This window comes from Nematolebias whitei, chromosome 18, assembly GCF_014905685.2.
Source record: "Nematolebias whitei isolate Nwh7 chromosome 18, NemWhi1, whole genome shotgun sequence".
NCBI lineage: Eukaryota > Metazoa > Chordata > Actinopteri > Cyprinodontiformes > Rivulidae > Nematolebias > Nematolebias whitei.
In genome coordinates, this window is record NC_056515.1 from 28409861 (window position 1) to 28421167 (window position 11307).

The following is an 11307-nucleotide window of genomic DNA, read 5'->3' on the forward strand; positions in this document are numbered from 1 at the left end:
TTACGACTGTTAAAAGCATGCTTACTCTTCAAAGTCCTCAACTAACATCAGCCACTTATTTTAGGATTCAAACAAACCAGTGGTCAGTAATCAGTGCCTGAACTGGGAGTGTGGGGTACTTGACAATTAACTGACTTGATCTGTGCATGCGAGCACTCAGAATAAATAATCCTATTTTAGAACTTTTTTTTTTTTTTAATAGAAAACTTAACTTTATGTTGAAAGAGCTTTGCTGCCATCTTGTGGTGCAGCTGTGACTCACACCCACTGGTTTATTTTTAATTAAAAAATTGTATTGCAGTATGCTAATCTATTATGTGTTTTAAATATTTCTATTACTACAGCTTTGTAATCCCTGCAATAGTGAGTCACATTTTTATGTCCTAAAATCATCAGCAGCCATGTGTAAGTTTGTGATAGTTTAGTGTTTGTGCATTATCCCTCACAAGATTCTCATTGCTCATCTGCAGAACTCCACCTCCAGCTAGACCCAGGAGGTAAATGTAAAATCAAACATCTGCAAAGTCCTAATATTTAAGTTTCACCTTTTTGATTATTTTTTTTGGAGTGAATTTCGAGCACTTGTTGCACATAATGTAAATACGCTGTGAACTGCATGTGGTTGCTGTAAAACCTCTAGTTAAAATTAAAATGAAATCACTACTCTTTGATTTATGTCAGCTGATTTTATTTTGTGACTAAAAACAGAGGAGGTGGTGGTGCAAAACATTTAACAAGAAATGTATGCTCTGTATAAGCTTGTCATTTAAAGTAGTTTTAGAACAAGTGGAAGACGATATTGTAGAATAATAGAGGAAAAAAATACAACTTTTAATGCGTTGTGGTCATGACGGCACACATTTTTGAGGGATATATTTGATAAAAAAAAAGGAAAAAAAATCATGTCAGTTTTCAACTTTATCAATCGGCAGCAGATGATTGAACTTTACATAATGAAAACGTGTCACAAAATATTTTAGCAGCCATGTTTGACTGGATTTGTTTTAGACAAGGTATATCAGTACCACTTTATAATAAGGCTCCTTATAATAAGATGGGAAATAAATAGTTTATAGATACGTTATTAATTCCTTTATAAACACATTATAAATAATTAATAACTGCTTAGTATGCATTAATTAAGGGTGACAGAGACAAAACTGACCAGTTTCTTGCCAAATAGTGAGCCAGATCTGTTCACCTACATATTTCATCTAGAGTTGTTGTATTAAACATGTCAGTCTAAGTTACTACCTTGTAAGCACATAAGCATTTGTAAATCAATTTCTTTAGCATATAATATTGTACTTTATCACTACATTATAAGTACCATATCTACAACTATAGATACTTATATTGTATTGATAAAGTACAATATTATATGCTAAAGAAATTGATTTACAAATGCTTATGTGCTTACAAGGTAGTAACTTAGTGGGAAATGTTTAATATAAGAAGTCTAGATGAAATATGTAGGTGAACAGATCTGGCTCACTATTTGGCAAGAAACTGGTCAGTTTTGTCTCTGTCACCCTTAATTAATGCATACTAAGCAGTTATTAATTATTTATAATGTGTTTATAAAGGAATTAACATATCTATAAACTATTTATTACCCATCTATAAGAGGAGCCTTATTGTAAAGTGGTATCGAAATATTATTTTATTTCTGATGTATGGGGGGGGGGGGGGGGGGAGGCTTAATTGCATTTATGTTTTTTTTTAGATATTTAAAACCAAACCAGCATGGACAGCTGTAGAAATAATTTGTTTTGGATCATTAAAACAAAAAGATAAGTTAAAACAACATATTTAAAATCCTCCAGGAGTGATGATTTCATAAATTCTGCCTGTTGATGTCAACAAGAGTTGTTTGTATTGCATTTAATTAGAAGTGTTCTTCTGTTTTTAAGGTGTTTTTCTTCTAACTTGACTTTTTTTTTTTTTTTTTTATTACAACCTGAGCAGTGCTGATCACATTGTTACCTGCTGAAAACACAAAGTTGTCATACTACAAATAGTTTTTCTGACTGCACAGGAAGCCTGTCGCAGAGCCTGAAAATAACGCATCCCTCATGAGTGACGCCAGCAAGAAGCGCCTGATTGAGGACACGGAGGACTGGCACCCCCGGACTGGCACCTCCCAGTCTCGCTCCTTCCGCATCCTTGCCCAGATTACTGGAACTGAGAAAGGTGTGCTCAGATGAAAGGAAACAAAATGTAATCTTTAATTTTAATTTTTATCACATTTTCTTGTCTTTGTTCTCCGTTGCAGAGCAAATGCAAGAGAACAATGGAAAGAAGTAAGTGGTTTGTGTCTTTTATTGTTTAGTATTCAGTTTTGCTCCATCTCATTTCTACTGTAGGTCATTCAAATGTAGGATTGGCTTCTTAAATCTCATATTGCAAGGGATTAAATTTAATCTTTGATTTTCTAACCTTGTGTTCTAAAACTTTAATTTGGGAGCAAATTGCCTTTAGAGCTCAGTGGAAATGGTTGAGTTCAGACAGAATTAGAATCAACATGTTATTCTTGTTAATGTTCTCAGAGAAGAATCAATTTAATCTACAATAAAATCCAGACTGCCCTCCATAATAAATTACCAACTAATCCGTATAATGGAGGACTCATGATATTAAATGCAAATTCCTTGTTCTTGTATTTTAACTAATTATGGGAACTTTCAATACTTCTCTGTTCATTCCTGTGCTTTCTTCCTCTTTTTCTCCTGTCTTCACTGCCTTCTTTTCTCTTCCTTTTTATTCTCTCATCGGACAAAGCCGAGTAAGCAAGTTGGACCGGGAACTTATAGGACACAAGTACAACAAGCTGAGAGACTGGCACCACGATGTTTCAGCTCGAGTACTAAATGTGCAGTAGTAAACAACTTGTTTTTGTCATTTCCCTTTGGATGTTGACCACAGTTAACTTTGTGTACCAGTATTTCTGTCATTTGTCCAACTTGTGACTTTTTGTGGAATGCCTGTTTCTAAAACAACATGGCAAACTGATGGTCACAATGTCATGAAGGTGTATTTTATTTGATAATCTTAGATTTATGCATGAAAGCAAATGTGTATGATTATATTTAGAAAATTACTGAGCCTCCACTTTTCTCTGTAATCTTTGTTTTTCTGAGCATGTCTCTCTTTTCCATTCATTTTCTAAACTTACTAACCTGTGTGTCACATGTTGATGGTTTTACCTTAATAAACTGTTTCCTTTACTGCTTTTATTTAGCTCTTCTTCCTTTATTGCTTCTTTGATCCTTAGCCTGATGGAGGTTGGAACAGAAACCTACAGCAGACTGGACAACAATAAATCTCAACAAGACGAGATTTAGATTCTGGATGTCCAATAGGTTGGACTGTTTAGTAAAACAAAACTTTCCCCAGACCATGAGTTTTGGATGTCAGTCTCTTACTGTTTGTTAACGTGATCATGAGTCTAGTTTTTGGTTGTGCTTGAAACATAAAAGTTGCTTTTAAATGACAAAAATAATTAGGTTATATATAAAATGTGATAAATATTACAAGGACTGATACTATAGAAAGACTCGTGCTGCTCAATTTTTCCTAAATTACATTGTGTTTTTTGGATTTTTCTTAAGAAAACGTCAAAAAAGTGTTTGAGATTAATAAAAATAATAATCATCATTATAAAAGACTGGTACAATGTATGGTTTATATGTGAGTGCTGCTAAATGTTGGAGCTGAAGGAGGACGGGAATTTTGTGTGCAGTAGTCCCTCACTACTTCGCGGTTCATTTTTCGATGACTCGCTCTATTGCGGTTTTTCAAAATAAGATTGGACGTGATTGATGGATGAGCAGCACAATGGGCGTGGAATTTTGATTTAAAATAAATTATTTGAAATTATGTAGCACCTGCTGCACCTGTGTGCAGCCCACTGCTGCAGGAGAAGCTTCCTCCTGCATCGTGTCATATCTCTGCTCTGCAGCAGAGAAGTGGGCGTGGCTGAGAGCGCTGTCAGAGAGCAGAGAGCAGCCGGAGGCAGAGAGCTGATTTCATGGCATGCCTTTTAGAGCGTTTAGAGTTTAGAAATATTGTTTAGAAAAGTTCAAAAGTGTGTGAAGGGTTTAGAACACCTCTATATGTATAGATACATAAATACTAAAATAAACTACTGGTACTACTTACTATTTGTACTATTCCTAGTTCGCGTTTTTTCCACTTATCGTGGGGCTTCAGGGTACGGATCCCCTGCGATAAACGAGAGACTACTGTACAGCAGACACTGTGGTATCATCTCCAGTGATTGTTCCCTGGTGTCACTGATAGTGAAACCTCATGCACGGTGGGCATATCCATGTGCAAAAAAGCTTTTTACTCTTATTTGCCTACAGCTAAACAACCAATCTGCACTTTTGTAGGTCCTACCAGCTTGTCTGTACTGTCTCATTCATTCCCACCGTTAGTGCTAGATGTCAATATTTAAAAATGTTGTTGTCATTGAAATTCCGTCTAGAAGCCATTTATTCAGCTTAACGGTAAATTACAAGTCAGAGGCAATACAACAGTATTGACAGAGTATTTGCATTTGCAATGTTGTGTATGTCTGTGTTATGATTAGTAAAAAAAATGTTTGTTTTCTAGTGAGGCAGTTGATAAAATTACTCCCGCTGTACACACATCGCCTGCAACGAAAACCTATTCCAAATCTGCAGTGGCACCGAAGAACAGTAATGTCGTCCCTGCGTCTACATACAAGAGTCCTGCTGCCCAGAACAAGCCCTCCTTCCAGCCTGGAGCTTTATCAGGTAAGCTACTGTACATCCTCACCTGCCTTGTTTCTATTTTAGTTTTTACACCTGCCTAAATGGTTGTGGTTCCTCTGTACATGTTTTTTTTTTTTTTTTTTTTTCAGTCTACAGAGGGCAGCATAACTTTTTAAATCACTAAACCTCAGCTAGAACATTTATAATACCTGAGTCTTGACCATTTAGGATGATGGGCTCTATAAAATCTAAAGGTATTTACTTAATGAGCGCAAATTATAAATTTTTTCAAAGGTTCCCTTTAGTCAAATAAATTGTTAAAGTGAGAAATACGGGTTTTGTTTTGTGTGAAAGCTGCTCATGAAACCCAGCAATCCCTTCCACGAGACCTCGGGCGGGTCAGTGTACATAGTTGCTGGAAGGCATCCGTCATTATTAGCAATACTACTAAGAAAAAAAAAGTCTGCCCTCACACATGAACAGATACTCTTATGTACTTTGACATATTTCTCGAAAGAAATGCCACCAAGAGCTGCAGAGGACACAGTAGCTCTCTGTTGGCTCATTTATCAGATTAGCACACACTTGAGTTCAAGTAAACAAGTGCAGATTTCATGGAGGAGGGGGTTGATTAAGTGGAATGTGCAGGGCCTCAACCTGTTTATTCATTTATTTATCCAAAAAGGCAATAATTTGGTGAATTTAACCGTAAGTACCCATTTAACGATGCATCTGAGCACTAAATCACTAAATGTAAGAGGACTTGTGTGTTTGTCGCTGTTAATTTTATTTTATTTCTCTCAAGTACTGAAGCTTTTTTAGACGCATTTTACATTTCATCTTCAGCTTTCAAGTAGAAAAAAAATCATATTCAGTTCAGTTCAACTATAGATTTATTTCTAAACTGCCTTTTCTGTCAAAAAATGTTTAGAGAGAATCGTTTTTAATCAATTTAAGAGATTTTAACTGCTAACAACATTGGTGAAAATTTTCAGTCGGGTTTTAAATTAGGCCACAGCACAGAAACAGCTTTTTAAAGGAGTTTTTAATGATCTTTTAACTGTTGATACAGGAATCTCTGCTGTTTTAGTGTTTCTAGACCTTTCTGCTGACTTCGATACTGTGGACCAGACCATCTTGTTGTCACGACTTGAGCAGGTGGTCGGTATCAAAGACACTGTTTTATCCTGGTCTAGATCCTACCTGACAGACAGTAGTTTTCCTGTTTATTTAGGGGAATCTTCTTCATCTGCAGCTCCTCTGACTTGTGGGGTCCCTCAAGGCTTTGTTTTAGGTCCACTGCTTTGTCATCTTTACATGTTGCCTTTGGGGTCAATTTTTAAAAAACGTAACGTCCCTTTTCATTGCTTTATTTGCAGATGATATTCAGTTGTATTTGCCCATTAAGTTAGACAGGGTCACTCCACTGGAGCCACTCTTGGAACTGTCTAAACAACATTAAAGTCTGGTTGAAACTAAGTTTCTTTAATCTAAATGAAAATAAAACTGTAGTCATTAGCTTTGGTAAATGTAATGTCCTTGACACTCTTGGCCCCTTGGCTTCATACAACCACTCCATTGTCAGGAATCTGGGAGTTCTTTACAATAGTGCAAACAGATTAATGCAGTTGTGAAATCCAGTTTCTTCCAACTAACTCATTGCCAAGGTGAAGTCTTGTCTCTGTTTCAGAGACCTTGAAAATGCGATTCATGCTTTTATTGCCCTCATTTGGACTATTGTAATGCTTTGTATGTTGATTTGGATACATCATTTTACATTGCATACAAACCATCCTGAACGCAGCAGCGCATCTTTTAACAGCAAATGGAAAAGATGGACACATAACCCGCCGTCCTGGCTCCTCTCCACTGGCTTCCTGTCCACTTCCAGACTCATTTTAAGATTTTTTTTGCTTGTTCTTTAACGTTTTTAAAGGTTTGCCTCATCATGTTTATGTGATCTTCTTAACATCTACACTTCGGTCTACCGATCAGCTTCTCTTAATGTCCCCATATCTAAACTGAAATCCAGAGGTGATCGGGCTTTTGCATTTGCTGCTTCAAAACTGTGGAAAAGTTTATCTGATCATTTAAAGACCGCTGAGACTCATGAAACTTTTAAATCTTTGCTCAAGACTCAATACTTTTTACCTGGCATTTCATCCAGGCAGAGTTTGAGAACAAGTTAAGAGCTGTTTTTTCTTGTTGTTGTTTTATTGTTAACTTTCTTGTTTCCTTAGTGACACAAGATGCATTTTCTTGGTCTTCTTGTTTTTATTTTAATTTGGCTAAATTGTAAAGCACTGTTGTCAACTTTTGTTGTTTTTATGTGCTATATAAATACACTGACATGCCTTCGGTTAGGTTATGTGGTTTTTAAGGAAATGTAATGATTTTATTCTATCACGATGGATATTGTTGATTACATTCACACTTGCGCAACAAAACAAAAAAAAATAAATTTCATTATGTTTCATATTTATTGCAAGCATTGCAGAAAAGTTACAATTACAATATAATCCATGCATTGTTTGTCTTGTTAAATTTTTTTTACTTTAGCTATTCCAGTTTAGCGTTGATTGCTGAATATGTTACCACTTCAGGTCCTCCTAAAGTGGGTGCAGGTCCTTCATTTGGAAAAGTTGCCAATCCTGCTCCAAAAGGAGCAGACCATCCCATTCCACGGCCTCATCCAGAGGATCTGAACTCCCTGGTGCAGCGTGCCGAGCACATCCCAGCTGGTACCCGCACCCCGATGTGCTGCAAGTGCAACAAGGTCATCAGGTACGTCAGGAAAACCACATTTACAGAAAAGAATCTGAAGCAACCAAAGGCTTTTTGCAGGATTGGAAAAGTTAAATCAGAATCTCTGTCCCTCACATGTTTATACTAGAGGCCCGTTCCTTGTGGCTATGGGCATGTCGTGGCACCCTGAGGAATTCAACTGCGCTCGCTGCCACTCCTCCCTAGGCGAACGTGGATTCGTGGAAGAGAAGGACCAGGTGTACTGCGTGCGTTGCTACGAGCAGTTCTTTGCTCCAACCTGTGCCAGCTGCCACCAGAAGATTCTCGGGGTGGGTTTAAAAACCTGAGTGCATGTTCATTACATCCGTGTCTGTGAGACGATATACAGGGAGAAACGGTCTGTTACTGTGCGTTTGAGTTTATGTGCATAAACTTTTCTGTGTCTTTTATTTTAATGTTATGCAGTAGTCCCTCGTTTATTGCGGGGGATCGGTACCCTGAAACTCCGCGATAAGTGAAAAACCGCGAAGTAGGAATAGTAGTACAAGTAGTAAGTAGTAGTTTATTTTATTATATATAATATATATGGCGTTTTAAACTCTCCCACACTCGTGCAATATTCTAAACAATGTTTCTAAACTCTAAAGCTCTAAAAGAGCACAGAATGTCATGATTTCAGCTCTCTGTCTCGTCTGCTCTTTGCCACATGCAAGCGCTCTTGGCCACGCCCACTTCTCCACTCTGCGCAGAGAACAGCCGATCAGCTGCAGTAGGAGACTTATCCTGCAGTGTGGGCTGCACAAAGGTGCAGCAGAAATTGAAAGTGATTTATTTTAAATAAAAACTCCATGCTGATTGTGCAGGTCATCCATCAATCAGCCAATTGTGTTTCATGTCCAATCTTATTTTGAAAAACCGTGAGAAAGCAAGTCCACGACAAACGAAACGTGAAGTAGCGAGGGACTACTGTATGTAGACGTTTGCTATATTAAAGCTGATGAGCAGCTAGTAACACTAAGATCACTGACAAGGGTCAGCAAAATCCCACTTTTATTTGATGCTCATAAGAAAACATAAACCTCAAATCTCTATAGTTTAAGTCTTTTTAAATTTATTGAAGCAGATCTGATTCGGTATTTCACAAATACACTCCATTAGAACAATGTGACAGTATGAAAGTTTATTTTTGGTTCATTTTTCTTGCAGGAAATCATGAATGCTCTAAAACAGACCTGGCATGTGTCTTGTTTTGTCTGCGCCGCCTGCCAACAGCCAATCAGGGGCAACACGTTTCACATGGAGGACGGGTTGCCATACTGTGAAAGAGGTACAGAGAAAAGAAGCTAACTCAGAGCCAGGCAAAACTGTTTGTTTATGCAAACAGACTCACGTTTTGCTCATGCACGATTCAGATTACTACACCATGTTTGGGACTACCTGCCACGGCTGCGACTTCCCCATCGAGGCGGGAGACAAGTTCCTGGAGGCTCTGGGGTTCACCTGGCATGACACCTGTTTTGTGTGCGCGGTAGGTCCTGACCACGGTTTCACTCCGCAACACGTGTGTAAATACTTCTTGTGATGTAAAACCACTTCATCTGTTCGTTTCTCTCCGCAGGTCTGCACCGCCAGTCTGGAAGGTCAGCCCTTCTTTTCCAAAAAGGACAAGCCTTTGTGCAAGAAACATGCCCACTCTGTCAACATCTGAGCTCGCCTCGGGAGTACAAATAAAACAAGAACACCTAGGCAATGTGCAGAATTGAATTAGATGTAAAATATTTAGCATGGTTAAGGAAATGGATTTTAATCAAATGTGTTGCTGTAAGTTTTATTTCCTTTTCCAAATATTTTGTTGATTTGCTGTTGTCACTTAAATTAGTTCTTTAGCCAAATGTGCTAATTTGAGCACAGTTGGTGTTTGTGCAAACAGATTTTAATGTATTTGGGATTGGGCTTTTATTTTTATTTTTATTTTTTTAATCCTAAAGGTGTGTCATGGTCTTAATTTGTGTCCAGCACAGAACAGAGCTCACTGCAGTGACGGGATCACATAAGAAAATATTTTTGGTGTGAAAAGCTTTGCCTTGTATTAATAAAAACCAGTGCAAGATTTTGAATTCACAATTTAGCAACAAAGACTTATTTATTAGTAAGCAGGAATCATGTTGGGAACAAAAAGGCAAACGTTTTTCAGAGTACTGAATTATTTTGTGTAAACGCTATTTGGTTTGTATTTGATCCAATTAGATGAACACAGTATTTTTTTTATTAAAGTAGACAAATTATACACGTTAGTCCTGTTATATCGTCAATGCATTGATAGTATGCTTGAAAAAGCTCAGCAGTGAACACATCAAGCATTACCACTTGGTTTAGTTTGTGTTGCAGCTTTGATAACTATTTTCAGCTAATTCCTTGTATTAATATACATGAAAAAGAAAAAGATCACACTGAGAAGAATAAATCTTCTATTTGGACACGCTCTGACTCTCCCATCAGGGCTTTGTGATGGTTTTGATGAAATTTGTTCAATAAAGTAATTTTACTACAAACCCCCAGACGATTTTTTTTCTTAGCAAAGTCGATTTTTGTTAATTTAGAACGATAGAAATGTTAGTCGGTTGATCATCATTTTTATAAAAATAAAAAATAACATAAATGGCAAAACATTAAAGATACTCATTGCAATTCAGTTCAATTCAAATTCAAATATACTTTATTAATCCCAAAGGGAAAATGTTGTAGCTCATCTTGGTTTCATTAGAGTTGTTCTGTTGATGTCTTTGGGCAGGAAGGATTTCTTGTAGCGGTCCGTCCCACAGCGGATCCGGAGAAACTGGCTACAGATGTCAATCCGTCCACCCAGACCCAGCAGACCTCTCTGTCCTCTTGGGCAGCAGGACTGCCTGAATGTCGGGCAGAACTTCTCCCTGAGCGATGACTATTCCTCCCAGCAGCCTGCCAAGCCCCTTGTTGCTGCAGACTTAACTGCAGGTGCCGGGGGCTGATCTTGGTCCTCCCGCTGTCTCAAGCGGTTTCCCGCTACCTCCAAGATCTCTGCCGTCAGTCACTCGAGCACTGCCTCCAGTTGGACGAGAATGCATCCACGGCACCTCCTTTTCAACTCATTTGGGATTTGGGGCTGTAGTTGAGATTTGAGCTTTTGAGATGTAAATCAGCTGCTCTCAGTTGTAGAAAACCACCCTGTTATGGTTACACATCATAACAAATGTCATGAAATGAAAATGCACAACAATCCTTTATTTTTTATTCAACCTTTATTTAGACAGGTTAGTCCCATTGAGCCTCGGGGACTCATTTACAAGAGAGACCTGATTTCTTTAACAAAGAGTGATGACAACGGAGGAGAACGACAACAATAGACAATCATAAAAGAGGCATGCATTTTTTTTTTTAACAAATTAAAATAAAATGGCAACCACAAGGATGGTCAAAAGGAAAAAGTAGGGAAAAAAAAAACATCTAGATTATAAAGTGGTGTAGAAAACTAAAAACAGGAACATGTCTGCATTGGTTTTTGCCACGAACTTAACAGATGTTTAAAGCCACTTCGAGAGGTCAAGGCCGAGAGCTTTTGCAAGATATTCCAATCTGCACTCTTGATGGCTAACGTCTCATTAAATTATGTCCACCATCATTTATTAACCTACACAAGCGGCTGAAGTGACTGAAAATAGGTCAACGTCTATTGAAGAACTGTTTGGGAGCAGGACTCAACCAATTTTGCAGCCTCACTCGTACATTTCCATCAGCACTTTCTCCTTGATTTACTCATGACTCAGTCATCTCTGTCTTTTTGGCA

General features: G+C 37.8%; 1 protein-coding gene across 1 annotated transcript in view; it reads left to right on the top strand.

Moving 5' to 3' along the window:
- The window catches only part of pdlim5b (PDZ and LIM domain 5b), a 43633-nt gene extending 34330 nt beyond the window's left edge, over nucleotides 1-9303 (top strand). The window contains exons 6-13 of the mRNA XM_037692132.1: nucleotides 2039-2193; nucleotides 2276-2303; nucleotides 4618-4781; nucleotides 7343-7523; nucleotides 7633-7813; nucleotides 8691-8811; nucleotides 8897-9012; nucleotides 9103-9303. Coding sequence (XP_037548060.1) covers nucleotides 2039-2193; nucleotides 2276-2303; nucleotides 4618-4781; nucleotides 7343-7523; nucleotides 7633-7813; nucleotides 8691-8811; nucleotides 8897-9012; nucleotides 9103-9192 — 1036 coding nt within the window. The 3' untranslated portion in view covers nucleotides 9193-9303. The remainder of the gene's footprint in view (nucleotides 1-2038; nucleotides 2194-2275; nucleotides 2304-4617; nucleotides 4782-7342; nucleotides 7524-7632; nucleotides 7814-8690; nucleotides 8812-8896; nucleotides 9013-9102) is intronic.
- Nucleotides 9304-11307: the final 2004 nt, after the last annotated feature.